We start from the raw sequence: 22,877 nt of genomic DNA on the forward strand, positions 1-22,877 counted from the left end.
ACAATATGTACACATATGTGAGTGTGAGATATCAACTCAGACGGAAAAACTTCAGTTACTACCATACGCTAATTCCACTTATGTAAAGACGAATGAATTGGCACGTCTCTGCCCCTTTGTCGAATAACAATAGCAAGGGCGCCATTGGCGTCTACTTAGCGGACCGTTAGTTATTTTCAAAATGACATCCGGTTTTCTTTTCGTCTTCATCTATTTTTGGTTCGTTTCTCGTACGGCGTTATATCGTGAGCCTGCGTACACCTACATGAGCACACATCAAGGCTCCATGCACTATCTGTACTAAACGTACATGTCGTAGCGTACGGTTTTACTTTTGCCCGCGCAGTAGTGTAAACAATACGACAACAGGACTACAGACGCTACTCATGATATGCTCAGCTCATGACTATGTGGGTGTCCTTGCCACTTGGTTAATTGGCGGAGCACACGGGTTTGTGGAAGCATCTACTGTTTGATGCCTCGTCGACGACGCGACGGGTATTCCGATCGACGTACCGGAGCGAAGGCCAACCGCAAGCTCTATGTTGACAAGTGGAGTCAACGACGACGTAGAAAACGATGAGACAGGAGAAGTGGTGTTAAAGACTTGAATCGTCGGTCAACGGATTGTTTGTACAGCCTCCGCTGCTCTTGTTGTTTTGCTTTTGTCTAATTTGCTTTCGTAGTCGGCTGCTACTGTTGTTACAGCTACGGGCCTCCGTTTTTCGCTCTAGCACTCGTCCATCGACTCTGCGTCAGGTTCTGTTCTTCCTCAGGAAACGTAGCGGTTCAAACGGGCACAAAGAGCTTGTTCCAGACAAGCTTTAATGGGCGCCCGTATGAAGGACCAATAAATCGGCTTGCCACACAGATCAGCTTAGGTCGAGTCTTCTCTTCGCCCCGCTGTTTCACCCCTCCTGGTTAAGTTAGCTCCGAACTTGCTGTAATGGCTGACCGGCTGGATAGATAGCAAAGACTAGCTTTGCCGCCACTTGCGATCACACTGTGTAATTTGTCTGCTCGTTGTCCTATAAAGAGTCCTATGAGTTGTGCTATCGAGGCTTCATTGCTGACTAATACAAGTCGGTCTCGATTTCAGCTCCACTGAAGTCTCCGCCTTTGAGACGAATTTTTTCAGCGACAAATGCGGCACTAAATGGTAAACGCGGAGCACCGGGCGACAACAGCGGGTATATTATCAACTTACAAACCGTGTTCTTCCGAGAAAAAACGAAAAGAAGAACAGCTGGTCGGCATAAAGGCCTGCCGAGAAGAGACTGAGGTATAAACTTGCAGAACGCTAGCTACTCAGGCCGGACACGGACACAGGGTTAAAAAGACTTTGAATTCCCGCAAGGGGTTACAACTTGACTTCACCGTCGGCTGCTTCGGCGCCACCTCCAATTGAGACGCTTAGAGGAGCTTTAAACAGAACAACATTATCACCATTTTGACTACGAAAGCCTTTATTGTCGTTGCACGCTCTGCAGTTTAGGGTAGAAGCCATTTGACCGCAGAGCGCTGAAGGCAACGTTGACACTTTAACTGCTCCGTGCTTAAAGCAAAAAAAAAGGTGGCGGCGATAGGCACATTAAAGTTATTCTTCACGCGAGAGTATTACTAAATGATTAGGGTAACAAGAATTAATGAGTTTCACGAATTTAGGAACGCAATGTGCCTCAAAATTCAAGGGACTACTGAACGAGGTATGTCCGTGTTTGTGAAGGTGCGTGCGGGTTTATGGGCTTTGGAGGTAAGTTCTCTATGAATAAATGTTATGATTAATTAGTATTGAACTTAATGGATAGTGCAACACATTTGATTTGAATTCTAATCTGTTACTTGTACCTGTGCCACAATTTGGCAAAAAGCGTTCGGTAACCCAAAAATATCAAATAAATTGACAAAGCCATATCCTGAGAAACTAAGCTACATCCGTATCGGGACTGCCGCCGAATTCGATACCATATCGATTTTCCCATGTTGTTTACAACGGTCAATTAACAGAAATTTGGTTAATTCCGAAAAATTCCAACCCTGTGATAGGACAATTTCGAAAAGATGAAACCAAAGCTTTCAGAAGAAAGAAAAATGGATACACAAAGAAGATCAGTTTTACTTGGCGCGCGTTCATGTCAGCATACCACAAACAAGCCAAATCATGGCTTTTTTTGATCGTAGCAACCCTTCCTGTCACATTCAAAACTCATGTCGTCCTACCGTTATACCTCGGAGACTCTTTCTCTATATAGGGCCGACGTCTAAGCCCGGGCGTATTCTACCGATCCGGATTCAGTACATTCTCGCTTTGAGCGTTCTACCTTTTTCTACTAATTCACTGGCAAACAAAACAACCCTTATATAATGGGATATAACAGAAGGATTACGTTTTAGGCAGGTCCCCGGAAAATACCCAATCCCTTTTCCTTCGTACTGCGTTTCCTGCTCAAACCAGCTGTCTAATCATGAAAAGGGCAAAAGACCTTCACCGGAGGAATGTAGCAGACAATTAATTACCAATTTTTCATCAAAAAGAATGACTGACAGAATAAAGTGTTTGGCCCGTCGACGTTTTTGGTCAAAGACAGAGTCTTTAAAGGTGAGACACGTGAAAAAGCGTAAAAAAAAGTTTCCGCTGCAGGGATCTTGGAGACCCGTTCTCAAGCCTTGGCTTGCCTCCTAGAACCTTTTCGAATCCTATCGTCATTAGGATTCAGCAACTCAAAGACTAAAAAACAACAGACGGGAGAAAGCGGCTAGTAGCATTACCCATTCCCAGTGAGGATGCCACGACAGTGATTTGACCCGGCCGAGGTCGAGACGGCACAAATATAGATCGAAAAAATGGAACGCTCCGTTGAAGTCACTTTCTGTCTGATCGGGCTCTCGTAGCGACGAAAGTGCGAAAGGCAGCTACTGCGAAGGCTATCTCGTGTGTAGGGTGGTATGGGCCTGATCCAGGGTCATATAAAGCAAACTTCAAGTGAGCAGCCTGTTGGCAGAAGAACCAGCGAATTCGCAGAGTCTAAGCAAACTGTCGAGAAAAATGCGTGAGAGAAACGTGAAAAGAAAAAGGGCCATGATTACTGGAAACATAGAGAAGGCAAGTTAAATAGCTAAAGGAAGACGATGGCGAAATAAGGCAAAGATTAACCGAATAGGGGCCGACAGGGAAACATAGTTAAATTTTTGGTTCCCTTTACTATTGTGCTAGCTCATCCGTATGAGACGAAAGAAAAGATTTAGCATAGAAGGCTAAAAGCTTACAAACAGTAAACAAAAAATATCTCTCTTCTATAATAGCATATCAGCAACAGTATTATCATCTACAACCTAACAATAATGCTGCCAGGCTTTGAGAGGAAAAATCAAAAGGAAACGAAGGTAACAACTAGACGGGGCTTCGCTAAGTATAGAACACTCACGGGTATGAAATATATAGTATTATTATATCCAGCTGAAACAACAATTATACGTTCCTGGAGAGCCTGCCCACTCTCCCCAAAGTTCTGATTTCTAGTGCCTTGAGAAAAATAGGAATTTGCACAACACTGTGCACGTAAAGCAAAGATATGCCCTATGCGTAGGCAGGGGGCAGAAGCAGACGATAAAAAGCAAGGGGCGTAAAAATACTGGTACAATAAAACCGTGCCTAGAGTGGAAATGTAGAAGTCCGGTGAACTGAGTATGGTTTAAGAGAAAAAGGACTTGCAGTTTTTGCAGGCTCTCATACAAAACGTAGCGATATACTTTCTTGTTCAAAAAAGCAAAAGCGCACGAACATATCAGGGTGTTCGTGCTACGAGCAATATCTATACCAATCAGTGGCGTCCTAAGTCTATTAAACTTATTGTAATTACCCGCAATCAAAACATTACTTGTTTTTAATAAAAGCAGAATATCTCTCACCATCATGGCTTTACTTTTTACTTCGGTCGTGTGTGCATATAAGAAGATAAATAATATATACCAGGTGAGAGGTTGAAAGACTATAGGCTATAAACGGTGTGGCAGATGGTATTCAAATCGTTGATTTTGAACGCCTCTTTTTGATGGAATTTGACAATCGTATACGTTCTGTCTATTTCGCATTGAAAGTTTAATGCCAAATAACCCTTCAGGCTAGGTTTAGGAGTGGTTGTATCGGGTTTGTTATTATTGTTGTTTGTATTTTGTAAAGGATCGCCTATATATGTATTACCTGTCCTACCTTTTTGTCAAGTGTAAGCAACTTTTCGCTGTTTAATTTAATAATTAATTTGCTCCTACGACTCACTTCAGATGGGCTACTTGAGAACGCCCTAATCACCGAGACTCTTCACAACTCGAGGTAATTTGCAAATAGGGCCAATGTTATCCATAAAAGTGATCAGTTGTTAATTAGCAAATTCAAGTTACCCAAACATAGCTTATCGAGATTTAGGGTTTAGCTGTATCTGGATTGCACAATACCAAGCAAATATTACAGGGTGCTTGTAGTAAGATCGCTCTAGATAAATGGGCTAGCTATCTAGAGACCTTTTATACCAAAGGCGTTTTAAGGGACTTATTTTTCAAATCCTGATAGTATTAATAGCAGTAAGCTCGTGTCTTATATACGGAACGTGGTCTCTAAACTCAACAGGTTAATTTGAGAATTTTGTATTGATATAAAAAAGCGGAAATAATTAAACTAGTTTTTAAAACGGTCGCCCCATGTCATCGCATTTATTTCTCTATGAATATATAATTAGCTTCATACAATATAACTAACTGCCACACATTGAGGCCTGTATATAACTGTATTCAATGGACAGTCGATGTTAAATAATTCCACAACATACAAAAAATGTTTCGCCGCTACTTAAATACAGTTCTTAATTTTAGTTTAAGTATGTATCACTAACAGCACTTTTAATAGAACCTTTGGCGGCTCTGTCTGGGGCAAAACAATGTACATTCTCGTATACCCCTCATACTTACAGTATGCATACATAAAAAGACTCATTGATTATCTTGTGCTTAACTTAGAAATAATATGAATTTAACGTCTGTTTTCTGTTTGATTCGTTTTCATTCTAGAGCTACTGAATGCAACGAGACGTATTCAGGCGAACGTGAACTTCCAAGATACCGATGGGTAAGTGACCTAAGTATCAATCGCCCGTGGATATTTACAATTGTGTCGTTAGCGGAACTTAAAGCAACGGTTTCCGAGCTGAGCGGAGGGGGGAAGGGTAGAATTTTGGAGGAACAAATTATGGATTTTTCTTAATTCCTTCTTAGTACACAGATTCAAATTAGCTGGGAGTTTTTTTTTTTAAAGGACCGCCTAATTTGTTGATCTGGGAAATGAGAACGTCCATATGAATTTTCCACGACATTACAGCCAGTGAAATCTAAAGGTTATATAGTTTAGCAGTTATCGTTCTGGCGTAATGTTTGCTTCTTTACAATGCAACCCATTCTAAGATAATCTACGAATTCATTAATGTCAATAGAAATACACGTTACCATGAAAATGACATAGTTTCATGACACCAGACAAAGTGCATGGGAATAATTTCATAATACTGTTTTTTTTTGTACGAAAAAACTTTGCCTGCCAGAAGTTAGAATATTTCTATTCGTAGTTAAACGACGAACTCATTGCTTTCATGGCACTCTTACCATCACAGCACTGGTGCTTTTGTCTAATTCGAAAAAGTACCCGCCACGCATAGTGTATTGCCATTCACAAAAATAAAGGCCCTGGTTTTTTCTGCCCTTAATTTTTTTTTGTTTTTGTGATGGAAGATCAAATATGAATGACCACCCTAATAAATATTGAATTATTTATATTCCAAGCGGCGAAGTGCAGCCCAGACGGCGCATGCGTTTGTAACGTTGACTGGAACATCATTCCAACGAGCAGCGCTTAACTTAATAAGTAACAAACATCAACAAGGAAACGTTTTGACCATAGGCGCAGCTATGTGCGTTCTTGTAACTGATAAAAACAATATGTGTAAATTTGTATATCACTTTTTTGCTAGTTTTGCGGACGACTTAAACCATATAGCTTCTTTTTCATACTTTATGAATGAAAAGGTAACATAAGGCACAAAGTTAGCCATTATATACGTGTCACATGCATACAGGGTATTAGCCCATAGTTCAGCGGCAGCCACAAATCCATGGAAAATTCAAGCACCTTAAATAAGAGGCGTGGTAGTACAAAATGTGAATGAGACAAAAAAACACGGACGAGCCCCATAAACACGACCGCTTACAAAGACCACAGTGCTTCAGAGGAACGCGCTATGGCAAATGCAACAAAAGGGAGTGAATGAGAAAGTATGTAGTACGGTAAGTAGCACATGCGGAAACCACAGTGAGCCTCTAGCGGTACGCCCAACTGACCGACTGGCTTGTTTGTTTGAGTGGTTATTCGTAGTTGTTTGCCCCCCCCCCCCCAACACAGGACTCTGTGTTAGCTTAGTGGACGGGCTCTAACTAGGCCGGGGTGGTGGGTGGGGGTAAGTTTGTGGGCAGACTTCGCTCCACAGGATCCGTCGGCTCTCTGCAGCGGTGGCAAGCACGGCCTCACCTCTGGAACTGCTGCCGGAGTAATTGTGGTCACTACTACTTCGTCCATGCACCGGTTCACTTAGGGACGTATGAGGCAAATAACAGAGTTGAAGTTCGGGTTAGCGAAATGCCAGTCTTCCCCTGCTAGACGGCCCTTCGTAAGGCCTGCGTTTCTCCCCGTTTTGGCTTGGCCAGCAGTAATTCTGCTTGTCCGAGTGTAGAAAGCATATGAGCGACGACGGCAGCGGTAGGCAAAGGGGTACGGAACCGACGCTGGGGCACTCTGGTATGCTGCTATTCCACTGGCGGTACAAAACGTGTTAGTCCCAAATCCACTCGAACACTCGTAGCTGGACAAACAAATAGACAGACACAGAGAGTGGCAACCGGTACTAACTAGTGGTGGAAGTAGTAAGGTTGGGATCTGAGCTTATAAACTTACTATGTGTTTCTCGCTTAGTGTGACCGGGTTCGGTTAAGCCAGTTTTACAAGGCCTTTTCCAACAAACAACGTCATCATTTCCCCTTGATCTTGTCCGTTGGGTTGGACCAGAGGCGGCTGCGAGATAATCGAGGGTGGTAGCAGCGGCAGTGCCACGATTGTGGCTGAACCTGAGCGATCTGCGAGCACTTTCAGCTCATTGCGCAACGGCATTGTGCGTATAGACGTTTCCCTCGCACTCCGTCTGCAAAGGCGGTGCAGTCATTCCTATGAATTCCCTTCGTTACTGCCAGCAACTTCGCTGTTCCTCCTGTTCCCGATGAAGGGAGACTTGTAGGGTCTTTTTCTGGCGAGGAGAAGCAAAACGGCAAGGAAAATGCAAACTGACGACTTATGGCGCTACAAGAGTCAACTGAGTAGAAGAACGTCGGTTGGACGAAAAGTAGCGATCTAAATGGCGCAAAACTATAAGTAGAGCACTTTAAAAACGAGCAAAATGAATCATGAATTTGAAACGTAGAAATTTTGTTAGCATGTAAAAACTGCTTGTTGTGTCGCTCTGTGTTACATTTCAGATTGCTTAAGCACATTAAAAAACCTCAGCTGCGGTGGGCGTAAGTGACTACCGAGAACTGTTTAAGGGTTTGAGTCTGAATAAACACCGATCTATGGAATTTGAGAAATCATTTTGCGAGTCTACATGACAAAGCTTTTCATGGCATGACGGCATCGTCGTAAAATAGTAGACGTTTCCAATAATCAGAGCTCCGGTTTGTACGACTGGCTCCCAAACATGCACAAGACATACCCTACCATTAGGTTAACTAACCAACCTTTATTTGTTAACCACCGACTATATATATAAAAATACACGTAAGCTCTGGCGAACAAACCTGATTCTAACGAATGCTTTTACAGTCTATATCATGCTCTGCTGGGCGTATGACGTAGACGGTGGAATCGACAAAGCTCATTGTTATTACTGCTTCTTCTTTTGTGATTCCTATCATCCGGTGGCCTTATTCTGTCTGTATGGTGTCGTACATCTTTCATTACAGCAGAAACAACAGCAGCTGTTTCTCCGTTTTCATCCACTATGCAGGGTATATATTAAATATATATATATATATATGTACACATATAGACAGTTTCTTCTTTTACTTTATTCGACTTTTGTTAGAGCATGCCATTGAAACGCCGACAGGATCGGCAAAATTAACGCCTTTCTGTGGCATCCGCTGGTGCCCCTGCGAAAGAGGATACTCCTTGTGTGCGCTCCGAGCAAAAAGAGTAACAAAGAGTCCACGGAATCAGGACCAAAGGACTCAGGGCCTGAACGGCTAAATAGAGGAAAGATTGCAAGCAAAAGCTCGAACCGGCCACTTCGGCAGCAGACCCATAGATGGTATTGGGACCAAACGTTGTTAGGAAGGTCGGCTCCTGTGACTGACTGAGTGACTGATTGAAGCGTCGTCTTGGGGCCGAAGTGTAAAACAGGGCATAAACAGGGCGAAAAAAGACGCGGAAGCTTTGCGATAGGAGGGCAGTCAGCCGGCAATATGGCAATATGAAAACTTTTCTTTCACTTGCTGTTGGTCGTGCTCGATCTGTAGGTTGGTCAGCCACTTCTGCAAAAGCCAGTGACCCAGACCAGTTCTTCGCTCGTATCAGCATCCACTTCCAATAGGTCCAGCAGGAATCCGCTCGATTAGGAAAAGGAGGCGACTTCATCATCCAGATGGATCGACGATGAAGTCAAGGGAAAAGTCAGCTATAGGGGAGGGGACAGGTGGATGGAATGGAAGGCGGATAGGAGAAAGCGTTCAAAAGGTAGGAGTAAACGTACCCAATTTATTAACAGACCGCTGCTACCGCTAATATGTTGGGTATGTTGGATAACGTCTTGGGGTTTCGTTAGTTGCGTACCCTCATAATGATACCAATCTTAAAGAGAAGGTAAGCGCTAATAGCGGTCACCAAACCTTTGTCAATTAGTTCGCGTTCTTAAAAAGGATTTTAAAAGCAAGATAAAGAAGTTGTTGGGTAGTTCGAACCCAGACTTCGTTTCGTACTGGGAGCCAACCGTCAGTTTGGTGGAATACCGAACGGCAATATTGGACATAAAACTCGAAACATAGAAGATGCTTTAATAGAGAACTACATAGCACGTTGGCGTTTGACCTTTCTTCCTTGCTCAGTGTTCTATTTTAACTGCGTTCAGCACCTTTTGTTGCTATTGCTGTCTCGTCTTCTCCAAATCTGTACCGCTTATTTGATAGATATTTCACAGGCCTGCCACTAAGATTAACATTTGCTATCGTAAATCACATTTCCTTCATCTTCGCGTTAACAAAATGATAACACACAAGAATATCAAGCTATATTTCTATATAGTTACGAATTTTGTTAAACCCTTTGCAGTGATCAAATCGAGTACAAACCACCTGTTGAATTTTAACCGTTATTGTGGACACTGACAATGACCCAGGCACGTTTACCCTAATAATTGAAAACGAGTTTTACTCCGCCAGATGTGTTCACTTTTGCAGGCATCAACTGAAAAAAAACCACTATCATTATTTGCCTAGGAGGTTTATTTTTTCTGCCTACTACTCAGGCCGTATTGCCTCTCCTTCACTACTTTTGTCCGCAAGTGATCTGGAAGTCTGCTGGTCCAATTTCATGGGTCCATTGGCTGAATAAGTGTTAGGCATACTACCGGTGGCAGCACTTTTATATTGAGCATGTCAGAAGCATGCGCAGAATCTATGTGCCAGGATCCGAAATCGATGTCAAAAGCATCCTCCTAATTTTTTTGTCAAGGCTCTTTTCAGTAGATATCACACCACATTGGCTAGGTTCATTCTTTACCTACATGTTAAAAGACGTACACTCACGGACCTTTTTTCTGTCTTAGTGTACTGGCAGATCATGGGTCTAGGCAAGGACACGAACAAAGGTGGATGATCCAAATCTTCGTGTCCTAGAAAAATAATACAGCAGGGTTGCGATGCAGAGTCAGCCGCCCGTGAACAACTCGTTTGAAAGAATCATAGCAAAGGGTTATTGAAAGTTGTTTTATGGGAAGAATCGTGCTCGGATATTTAGACTAAGCAGCTTTAGAACGAAAGCTACAAAGCAATGAGACTCATCGACACTGTTAGGCAGGACTCCGCCACATAGCTAATAGGGTAATGAAGAATGTTTGGCATTGGAATTGAAAATTTGAAAAATTGAAAGGCTTGGGTATATTCGAATGCACAAAAAAGTTGAGTCCAGAAGGTCGTTGGTAAAAGTTTGAATCTATCAGGCTTGCTAGTAAAAATATAAATTCCATGATACGTTATGAATCCCAACTATTAAATAACTCGAAATGAGTGACCAGTGGTGCTCGTTATGTTTCTAATATCATGTACAGTTTTGCCGACGTTAAACATTGCCTCAAAGGGCCAACCTACTTTAGCACGAAATGTAATGCGCCTGGTTTCGAGCCTAGGCCATTGTTTACCTTACATCTCCTTAAACAAGCAAACAGACTAGGATTCACAATTAGCTACCTTTTTTGATAACAATTCCGCACGGATTCATTTGTTGGAAACCTTAAAGCGTGACGACTTTTCCTTTCAATGCCGTCTATCTATCTTTGTTGTGCACTTGCCGGCTTATTACTTACTCATCACCATGAAGTAGAATAATTAAATGGGCACATCGTGAAGTAATTCGGCATAACAGGTTGCAAATCGCTGGTTTTCGTAAATTTACAGTCTACATAGGCTTCGATCAACCTTAAATGAATAAAAAAAGATTCAGAAGGAAATCTGAATCTTTCTAATTACCATCTCAACACGTCTTGCCCATCTTGCATCATTAATTGAGCTGCCCTTAACGGTTATGATGCCCCTTATACTTAAATCAAGACACAGGACAAACGAACACATTTATACTTTTGGTACCTTGACAACGACCATTAATCTACCTATATGAGGCCTAAGCGGCCTGCTTAGAAGGCTTGCTTTTTTGAAGCTTTTGATTGCCAATTAAAGCCACTAATTGCACTAGCGGCAGAAAAGCTATCAGTAATAGTTGATGTACAACTTTAAAAATTAAAGACCTAATAACGGTTCTTAAACACATTTTTCTTTCCTAAGATGATATGTCAAATTTGCATGCGCAGAAGTGACCATTAACAAACATGCATGGTATTGCTTAAACGGATCAAGCTAAAATTGTTAATCAAGGGAATCTGGTATAAAATCATGTATGCTCCTATCTTGTAAATATTAACCGAAGCATAACTTCGAAAGCGGAAAAACGATAACAGATAGAGAAGAAAATTTAATAAAATAAAATAAAATCGATTTTTAATGCTAAAAAATGTTGTCATATGAATAGTACGTAGTATGAATAAATACCTTAATTTTTTGTCTTTGATATTTCAGAGTAAGTGTATTGCACCAGGCCGTAGCTCAAAGTTCCGAAAAAGTTGTCGAATGTTTACTGGAACATGGCGCCCAATTGGACCTCAAGGTACTATTATTTATTATTATCTTTATTTTATCAGCGGATTCTGCTTACTGGCTAGGGTTACGTTGTTCGGAGCTTTGAATCCAAGCTTTTTTACTTCAATCATTTTCCGAATCCTGGAGGTGTTTTATTAGCTGAATGCTTCCACATCGGCGACGACTTCATCGGTAATAAAAAGTCGGTGGAAACGGAAGCTAACTCGGTTGAATTATCAAGCTTATTTAAAAAAGAAGACATTTAAGTGGCTGCTTGAAGCTTTCTTTGCCGACTCAGTAACACTGTCGCTGCTTTACTTCGACCGAAATCAAATATGTACTAGACACCAGAATGGTTCATCTGTCAAGCAAGACCCTCTTTTTGCAGTTTTTGCAGTCCCGCACTAAATACCACAGTTATCTCCAACCTTATTCAGAGCATAAGCAAGGGAAAACAATTATTATGATAACTTCTATTTTTTATGTATTTTCTAAACGACTAATAGCAAGCGTTTGGCTGCTTGTTCGATTGGTGACCCTATTTCAAACGTGACTGCCGAAACGATGCTGGGACCAAACAAACGACTCTAGAGAGATCTTCTATATACATACATACATAGTTATGAAAGTGCAATAGATCCTCTGTCTCTCCATAGGTTTTTAGGCATGTCTAGTTAATGAAGGTTAATGACAACTAATTAGGTTCAATAAAGCAGGAAAAGGCCAAAAACAGAGGGAGCCTTTTTTTTTTGTTGTTGCCGCCAGCCGTATGGGGTCCAGTAATGCAACGGGTAGCTACAACGAGAAACATGAAATTAAATTAATGTTGTTATTCCTGCAGGAGCTTGGTGAGTCAGCAAAGGGCAACCGTTTCGTGTTGATAGCTTGAGCGTACATCTTACACTGTGCCCTATAATAACGTACAGATATTTCGTGACGTAACACTGTTTATTATGGTGGATACTTTTTCGCGGCGGGACAACCCGATGACCTAGAAAAATCGATCAGTACTTGTACGCAATTGATACCGACAGTGATTTTTGTTACGTACCTAACATTTGTATTGGGGAAAAATTTGCTGGAAAAATAACGAATAATAACTTTTTTCACATGTCAGATTGCTAAAAAAACGCATGTATGCCGCTCTGTGTTGCTGGCTAATTTTGCTCACTCTATTTTGAGTAAAGTCTTTGACCAGGTCCTAAAACGTTTGAACTTACACTTCAACATATCCATAGTAGTGAACGTGCCGACCAGTGGACCTGCAACAAGCTTGAAAAAGCGACGTCGTATATACTTTCTCTTCTTTTCCCGGGTTACCTACCGTTCGGTATTTAGTCCCTGGTATGAATTGTGTGCTTTGCCCCAAAATGTTCTGAATATTGTCAAGAAGTCGGGCGACTTCGCGTGTCTCCTGCCCGCCAAGCGGTTTGCCCAGCAACATTCATTTTTCCGTATCACTATGTCTCGACGCTGTCAATACGTTTTGAAAAAAACACATTTTGCTTGCGTCTTTAACGTGCGCGACGATGATACACGGTCCTACGATTCGATTACATCACGACTACAACTGCACTACTATATATACATATATAGAAAACAAAACAACGAGAGAATATCCCTAAACTTGGAAAAGATTCCGCTCGACGACCGTCGAGCCGTGATGATTTGTCTTTGGCCGAGAAAAAATTGAGCCATCCAGCATTTTTATTAGTTACAATTTTCGTCTTGCGCGCGCTCACCCTTGACCAGTTTATCAACGTCCTAGGTGGCTTTTTTTATCAACGTGATTCATTTGTAAGACCTTCCCCAAAGGTCGGGGTTCCTTGCTTTCTCCTTTAAGCGACCCAACTGAATAAAAGCAGATTCAGGCCGGGGGAGCGCCGAAGATGTACAAAACATCTGCCTCATTTCAGAAATCTAAAGGGAGGGAGAGACAGATTATACTGAAAGGAAACGGAAAAGCTGGTAACTGTATTTTTTATAGGCGTCCTTCTTAATAAGCCTGTACGCAAGTCTAGCTCTCTTTTTACGCTGTTGTGGTACAGAATTGTAGGTACGGATGAATAAACGCTAGAAAGAAGGGCGAAGCGAAAAGGATTCAATGAGTATATGGCTAGTTAACAAAAAAACATTTGGTAAGCGTTTCCATAGACTAACTGAAAAATTCGTACACTTATTCGATGTTGCACCACATAGTTGTAAAACAAATCGCGACCTACGACAAGTATTTACTGATTTTAACGTGATTGCTCGAGTTAAAAGCAGAAACTTTCATCGCATAGATCTCGCAGGTATTGTGCATTGAGGCATCGTTGCCAATTGTGTTTGTCTTATTGCATGTTCTGCTTTTGTTTTTCTTTACCTTAGGACAAGCGCGGTTTGCGCCCCCTACATTATGCTTGTTGGCAAGGCGAGGCTGGCCTTGCAGAGACCCTTCTCCGGCGTGGCGCCTGTGTGAACGAGGCATCGTTATCTGGTGACACTCCACTACATCTCGCCGCTCAGCTCGGTCACGCCACTGTGGTGAGTAAATTCAATCTGCCTGCTAACTTAGGTTTTCGTCTGTTATCTTGTGCAAATAGCAGACAATTTGCCTCTGAATATTTAGTGTATTTGTTTCGTCTGCTGTACAGAAGATTACACAGTTGCTGAGGCCCGTACGCACAATGATACCAAAGACTGGAACGGCTAGAAATAGTGCATCCGAAATTTTTTTTGTTCCATTCAAGTGTCACTAGGTCGTAATCCGTGCAAGACCATAGATGTCTATATAAGAGTACAGAATTTAAATTAGTTTCGTCCAACTAAATAGCAGCTAGGCTGTGGATTAGTTTAAGTAGAATGGACATTCTACATGGCCCATTGACAATATCATGTGGATAGGTAACCTGGAACAATTGCTAATGTCCTGTTATAACCCCTTATGACCTGTTGTAATACCATTTTTCATCACATGCCGCGAAGAATGTAATCCCCTGCAAACTCGATCTCTAGGACCAGTTGTGCGTTAACGGTCGCAGGCCCCATTTGAAAACGATAGAATACAACTAACATCTCCTCGTTTAATCTATGGTTACTTTCATAGCGTATCAGCAGATGTACAGCTTGGTCTCAGAAGTGAGAAATGCATTCATTCGGCGAGGGGTTCGTCGCTGGCGTATCTAAACACATAAGTAACAGAACAATCTAAACCTACCTCTCTCACCTTGATTAGGCTTTAGAATTCGTTACGTGGATCAGCTTACATAGATGGATGGTCTTATGTATGTTCTAGTACAAACTAGAACTGGTTTATGGGTGAGCTTTATGTTTCTAAGTGAAATCACTGCATAAAAACTATATTTAATCGACATCGTAAGTGTAAACTGATGTGTTATCGAGGGCTCTATAGAGTTTTTACTTAAACAAATGATTGTTTTTGAACCTGATTGTCGTGTTTGTATCGCAACTGACATTGTGTTTCTATCTGTTTAACTTGACTATGAAGCCAATCGGAACATACTTTACTTGCGTCTTGTCACATTGTGGCTCAGTAGTTTGCCTTTTGTAGATTTGCTAAGTATCGAAAAGAGCTGAGATGCGTTTCGGCATGAGACGAATACGATCCAGCTGCAAATGTATTATGAAGTATCTGGTCGCTTCGAGCGAGGCAGGGATATTTATTACTGGAAGGCCATGATATCTTGCTGAGAATCTGATTGAAAAGAAAACAGCAGCTTTCCCCGACGTTTAGTATTCTCTCTAGTTTTCGTCTGCTTTATTTTCAGTTCATAACAATCAGTCATCCATGTTTATCAATTGTAGGGTACGATAACGCCATCCTTTCTCTCGAAGAAAAAAGAAAAAAATAGAAGGAGTCCAAACGTCAGCTACATTCTCTATTCGTTAATTCTTTCCTATTCGTAGAATAGTCAATACATATTCGATAGATAATAATCATTATATTATTACAACAAATTACTCAACATGCTTCAAAGAACAAAGGCAATTGTTTTTTTTTTTCTATAGCGGTGTCGTTGTCATTTTCTAATAGTGGGGATAGGTCATCTACGAGAAATAGACGCTTTAGAATGGGCAGCCACGAACTTCTGTACCTTTTCAGAACTGGCACACGCTGTGTTGCGACGCGAATGAAAACTATTCAATTACACCATCAAATGACTCCTCACGCACATAGAGACGTTTTCCGTTTTTGTGTGTTTTCGTTTCCATAGAGAGATGTACAACTTCAACGCGTATCTCACTGAGTGTATGGCGTAAGCCGATTTGACTCAGATACATCTGAAGGATATTTGTAACCTGCACTTTATCGTTTACAAAGAGACCATTGGTTTCGGAATCGAAAGTGCTTGATACTATCTAGTGTAATGACATTTGGTATCATGGTCGCCGAGCTGGTTACAAAGTATTTGGTGGGGTCTATGAATTATGGTTTAGTAAATATCGCTTAGAACTTAGTTTCCGGCTGATGATGTCGATACCAATGTAACGTTCACGTTTCGAAAAGGGACGATCCATTTGTGGCGAGTGGAAGAGCTCTACACGAATTTCTTACGTCTGATTGAACGGTCGAGGAAGAAATTCGAAAGAGGGCTTCGTCGCCGACTTCAACAATATGATTTACATCACTACTAAATGTGAATACGGTGCCAAGCGTGAGGACTATGTCCAACTAGAAACCTGGCAAAATTAAGAACTTACAGATGTAATTTCAAGGGGTCCGCGTTCAACCAAAGGACATACACGATTGTCCAGCTGCAATGTTTTCTAGTTACAAACAAAACTTGAAAAGTAAAGCCACTAAATCTCTCAAATAGAATATATAGGGTCTGTATAACGCACGCAAGCTTTTAAGCGTTGTGAATATATTTACCTATAAATATGCTGCCAAGGGTCTAGAAATAAGTTTCTTTATTTTGTACCAATTCGCATTCAGCAACTGCTACACAATCAGTAGTTTGTCTGTAGTAAAAAAAAAACTAAGTCCACCTTCATGATTACTAAACATTTAAAGTTATCACGTTAAGTTCAGCAAGGAATTTAGTCTCTATTTATAGAGTCCAATAATTCTGAATATTACCAACATCAAGGCTAAGTTACCACTCTGTACTAGAAGCACAATCATTGACAAAGGTAGTTTTCCAGATAGGGTTATTAGGGGTCTCACAAAAGCGGTTCCGAGTACTCGTAGATCAACCATGATGAAAAAAATATCAAATTGTCCAAAGCTTTTTTGCTGGTCTATAGGGCCAGCTTTCTAGAAGCTTCAGCAGCTGTACCCTTGTAATTTACATTACCATGCCTGATCTCGATATCTACAACTCAGATCGATATCTACAACGCTTATGTCAGGAAATTTAGTATAATCATTATCACCCCTTTAAGGAATCGACGCAATGGGAGCCACTAACCTCACTTTAAGGAACGTAGGAGCCGAAGCCATTGCTCGATCTTAATCTCTTCAATTCAGGACGTCACTGAAGAACTGAAACAAGGTCATGCCAACCCGTGCCGTCAGTTGCTAAACCATTCATCCGTATGGCTTTCCACTATTTGGAGATACATAGTAGCACTATGGGTAAAAAAGTAAAGCCAAGCTCGGTTTGGCGCTTTACAATTAAAGCGGATATGAGCTTCCAGTTAACATTATCGGCCAGCCGAATTTAGAAAAAGACTCTGATACTGTCCAGGAATATTGAATTTGATATAAGCGGCCGCTATAAGATGTCGAAAGAACGGCTTTCGTCCAGTTGCTAATCATTCGCTGCTTCTAAGTTCATTGAATATACACCTGAACCAATTGTTTGGATAGCGCTGCGGTAAGAGTTAATGGCTATTATTGCGTTACATATACTTATGCGTTAATATTGCATAAAGCAGAAAAGCATGCTTTGTTTTTTCTTATTTAGGATAGTGGCACGTATCAGCGCTTCCGAAATGCGATGGAAGTGCCTCTTTCTGAGATCTCCGGGGTCCATATTCTGAGAAGGTTTTTTGATTAGATGGTTTGCAAAGCGGATATCTCATACCTCATGTCTTCAACAACTACTAAATCATTCATATAAATTTCGTAATTCTGGAACGAGCGCCACTCTTGGAGTGCGAAACGAAGCACTCGTTTGGATGAGCTGCATAAGAACGCGTCTAGTTTTTGAATATGTGTACATATATTGCTATATACTTTATTTTATAATTTTTACGTATATACTCTATACTGCCCTCGAAACAAGTGCAAAATAGTTTCGGCAGGGTATCGGGTCCGAGTCTGTGATAATTATGGATAGCGAACGGCGCACAACAACGAGAATGCTGCTGATGGAAGACGAAGTGTCGCCAAGGGAACTGAAGTAAACGGATCTTCCAATTTCACTGAACAAGAATCTTCTCGGCATCCGTCCGCTTTCGAAAGCAACAGTCGTTCAGAAGAGCATGTTAATCGCGACCGGACGAGTTTGACTGCTTCAGGGGCTTGTTTGGTAGACCCACGCTGAAGGCAAAGTCGAATGAGGTACACGTGACAAGGCGATACTAATTTTATCTGTTACACAAGCGGGAGATTCATCTCGCTCTGCTCTCAATAATATTACGAACCTATAAATAGCATCCCGTATCTTCAGATTAACGCGACCATTTAATATTAAACTGCTTCAAATTGATAAAGGCTGGCATCAGCTTAAAAACGCCTTTCATATACACCGCCTTAAAGGTCACCATTGTCTAGGCCCGATGCGCATTCGTTGTGTGAGTTTCTCCGTAATTAACGTAGTATGTAAGGGATCGCTGAACGTACTTTGCCAATGTTGTCAACAACTCGATTTGATTACAGTTGCTTAAAATGGTGTGGAGGGGATATTTGGTCCGCTCAAAGGGTCCGTTGAGAATCAGGACCATTAGATGGTCTCTTAAGTAGGCTGCGATCAGACAATGAAACAACACTATAGCGCTAAACTTCGGTTCACAATAACAAATCACGTCTTGAATGCGCGTGCGTAAAAATGTGCAGCGTTTCCAGCCAACCGCAGGTTGTCGTTATTGATGGACTCTCTAGGATTTCGAAATTAAACGTTAAACGATCTCATATTTAGAATACGACGTAATCGTCGAATGATAAATCATATGAAAAACTCCCGGGGCTAACAACTAACTCAACTGAAAACGATAGTCACACTACAGAATATGTATTAGTCTTTATAGAAGCGACGCTCATTGATGCAGTTCCGCCGTATACTACTTAATAATTCCTGTGATCGTGATGTGGGTAACGTGTTCGCCTACTAAACCCATGGATATAAGTACGAATCTGGGCGTAGACACACTTTCGTATCGTGCAGAAAGGCAGTTGTATGAAACGATACGTAACAACCTTAATATCGAGCGCAAAACACGAAAACCATCTTTGTGGACGCATACGTTTATGCGGATTCGAAAACTTCTGGATGGCTTATCTAAACAGAGGAATTCTGTTACGCGACTGATTAATCGGCCCTTTTTTTGTAATGGTGCAGCTTACTCAATCGACTCCCTTACTCAAGGGAGATACGAGATGGTCTAGGTTCGAAATCTGGCGTAGACGCGCTTTGTTTTGTGTTCATAGGAGCTTGCCATCTGTTTAACTTTTTAAAAAAAAAAAATCGAAAACAAAACGCAAAACATTTAGTTATACCTAGCAAGCCTTTCCCAATCATGAGATTGCACGCTTATAAAAACTTACCGATCAAACGTCCAAAGGTGACAAAGACATTCAGGCAGTCACTGCTATTCTATTTGTGATGACCCGAAATGTAGCTGAGGCAATTGGCTGATAAGTGAAACGTGCACTATTTGTTCTTTGTACTTACTAGATCATCTGAAGGTAGAAAATGATAATGTGGTATATCTTTGCGTGAAGCTCTGTTCTTATCAATCTGTGGGTAGGTGGACGTTAAACAGTTAGCGACTTGAAGAAACCTTCCTAATTCTACCAAACAATTATACAGTAGGTTTTGATTTTTTTTTTTTTGTACGTAATGCAAAGTTATTCCTACCGGTCAGGTAGCAATCAAGGGCCAGGGCTAGTTGCGTTGAAAGATTTCAACAATATGTGAAGAAAACTTCCTTTACTGGCCCTTCTTAGGAACCCTATGTATATACACACATTGTAAATATTTACAATAACCTACAGCAGAGTGAGGACGCCATGTGCTCTGAAACTATTTACTTGGGCCGAAGTATCCGCTTGCTTTGAGATCGATTCAGATTTAGGCTTAATTTGATTTGTTTTTATGCACCGGCGGGGGAAAATCGGGTTAACTGGACCCTCCATTTTAGATGCAAGCATGTAGAGACATATAGGTTTTTCAGTATGGTACATTTATTAGCATGAATTGGACGGCTGTAGTCTTTGATGATGAATCTTCAGAAAAGCTAAAAACATACTAACTGATTGATAGTTGGTGGATAAAGCAATAAATATCGAGTGCGGATCATGCCATACATATAGATATATATATATATATACATATATATATTGTATTTAGTGTCTCAAAAAGTGTATATAATCAGTTTCACAGGAAGTCACAGTCTTTAATTTTTTCTTATTTTTCGGAGTATAGTCCGCTGGGAATAATCTTGGATTAAGATTAACTTCTGGAAAAAAATCAAAATTTAGCAAGAAGTGTTAAACTGTAGCAGGAACAGAAAGACAACATCGAAGGAAGTTTCAGGCAGATCCACCTATGCCAATTTGAACCAGTTGGATAAAAGATAAGTCTGATACCGAAGAACTGTTTAGGAAAATTATAGACAATATTCCGGAATACCAAAAGCTACCACGAATTTCACTAGTAAAAAAAATTCTAAACATTATCAACCGAAAATCTGCAGGACAATCAAGAATTTGGTACCAGAAAACCATGTATCCACCACATTTTACGAACGTTGTAAACGGTAAAGGTACTTTCCAACAATGGTACAATGAAGACAATAAGGAAGAGAATTTTGGTGATAGAGAAGCCATAAATGGTACTCGGCAAATGTGAAAAGGCTGCACCTTTTCAGACGAGGTTATTTGTAGCGATGAAGTTTCATTATTGTAAGTTGAATCACTGCACTTACAGGACAATCGTAAATTCACACGTTGCACTAAAACAGCAGTTACGTTTACTAGAAACGATAGCGAGGCAAAGAAGTCAGGCAAAGGTTAACTGGCCTTTTTTCAACGGTATAGCGATCGAATCCAGTTTTACTTGATATTACTGTGAGACTCGTACAAAGATGGTGAATTTCAGTTTGAACATGGCGGAGAGTAGATTTCGAATGAACGGCCTGATCGAAAGCCTTCATGGAGTACCTAGCTGGTTTCAGATTTTCATTGTTTCAAATTCCACATCCGGTAATTGAGCGTCTTGCTTCGTAGTCGACGTCGGGCCTTCCACGTGTTCCTAATTGCTAGTCCAAATTTCGTTCCTCAAATCTGACGTTAATGCTCGTGTTTTTGTGAGAACGTTTCGAAGTTCAAACTACGCTAGAATACCGACAGCACTAAAGAAGTCCAAAATTATAATTTACCAAGAACACGTGACGATATAAAACACTAAATTATATGTTTGTTAAGGGCTATGAATCAATAACCTGCCGTTTTCAGCAAGGCGTATGCATATATATATATATATATATATATACATACATATACTGACGATTCGGATGCTACAGAACTCATACAATTGAAGATATATATAAACCCGAATGAGCTGTCCCCGTGGTGATAGATAGTGTGAGTTAAACTGTTTAAGGGGCGTTCGTCATTGGGCCTCTGTATATGTGACTACAATTACTGGAAAGAGGAAGACTATATATAACATGGTAATAGATTAAAAGATTCTATATGAAACATTTTACACTCTGTTTGGTATTTTCACACGTTACAAGTTCCACATTATATATGCTAAAAAAAGTGATTGTAAACCGGTGTAGCAGTATCCTGTACGTTGACGTTGCAGTTTAACTGCGTCGTTCCTTCAACTCTCAGCTAAGAAAATAATTAGTAGGTAGCTTCCATTTTGAAGTGGCAGTGGTGGTCCAAACGAAGCTGGTTACGCCTATTGTAGGTCCACAAATTACGATTTGTCAACAGCCTTTAACGTTGAATGAAGCCTGCATGTGGACAGAATTATTTCCAGTTATATCGTCCTTCTTTTGTTTTATACGTAACACAGAGTAAATTTGTTTTGCCTTGAAAAGAATCTTTAAACAGTAAAATACAATGATGTTGGTTCAGCGTATGAGTTTTTTTTTCAAATGTTTAAAACACATCATCGTAAAAGCTTCACGAGAATCTTCCTTGATTAATTATGCCCAATTGAGCTGTAACTACCCTTCTGACGACCAACAGGGGTAGCATGATTTTGACACCATTTCATAGATTATACAGGTCAGATATCGCCTGCCATTAGCAATACCACGCTGGATTGGTGGAGAAGGTAATTCATACGTCGTAGCTCGGGAAATAAAGTATAAACTAAGGAAACTACAGAAAAAAAAAAAAAAAACAATGTCATTAAGAATAGTTCTAGGCCTGGAAGAATACCCACTAAACAATGGCTTAAAATTACGTTTCTCTTTTTACACGGCATTTCGCGCAGTGGCTGGAACGGAGTATCCTTGTTTCAGGCAAAAACACCGTAGGACCCTAATGAGTTTTGAGTTATATATAGGAGTTACATATAGTTTCTCTTATAGCTAGTGTTATGTTAAAAAGTTGCATTTGAATTCGAAAAAAGAACGTTTGAAAACGGTTTGGACCTTTAATTGAAGTCATTATTGAAAAGAATGGTTAGATACCTTCATCAGGGCCGTTTGGTTAGGGCTCACATGTAGGGGACACACACAAGGTCCCTTTCAATATTGATTAAAACGTAGTTTGCAAACAATCAATCAATAACAACTGTAACCCAATTAATCTTAAACAGCCTGTGTATCTAAATTTGTAACTTATTTTTCTGCGTGAAAGTGACGTTTAATGTGATCTCGCTAAATCCACCTCTTGTGATAAGAGCAACTCTTTCCTTACATAGTCAGAGGGATTGTCATGAACAAATGTGCAAGCAAAGAAGAGAACTTCGATGTTAGACACAAGCCTACTTACGAATCTAGGTTGTTGTGCTGTGAAGTCTTCCCGATGCATGCCTATGGAAAGCAAGTGGACGACCTTCCATACAGGAACAAACGGCTACCTTCGCTGATGTCAGCAATTAATCGGATATCGCATCCCTGGAGGAAACTAATGGACCCTATATGGGATCTGAGTTTTGCCCCACTGCCACAGATCAGCCAAATAATTCACGCTATTATAACATAATTATTTTGGTGCATTCCTTACCTTACTGTAAACCTCCTCCCCCTTCCTC

At 40.8% G+C, this 22,877-nt stretch overlaps 1 protein-coding gene across 4 annotated transcripts in view; it reads left to right on the plus strand.

Annotated features, from left to right (window-relative positions):
* LOC111265266 (uncharacterized) overlaps positions 1–22,877 on the plus strand; it is a 281,436-nt gene that overhangs the window by 84,691 nt on the left and 173,868 nt on the right. For all 4 annotated transcript variants that reach the window (XM_086970425.1, XM_022841793.2, XM_086970428.1 and 1 more), the window contains 3 exons: positions 5,062–5,119; positions 11,431–11,518; positions 13,861–14,016. In XM_086970425.1, the coding sequence (XP_086826551.1) occupies positions 5,062–5,119; positions 11,431–11,518; positions 13,861–14,016 (302 nt within the window). The remainder of the gene's footprint in view (positions 1–5,061; positions 5,120–11,430; positions 11,519–13,860; positions 14,017–22,877) is intronic.

Source organism: Varroa jacobsoni, unplaced genomic scaffold (genome assembly GCF_002532875.2).
Source record: "Varroa jacobsoni isolate VJ856 unplaced genomic scaffold, vjacob_1.0 scaffold_102, whole genome shotgun sequence".
NCBI lineage: Eukaryota > Metazoa > Arthropoda > Arachnida > Mesostigmata > Varroidae > Varroa > Varroa jacobsoni.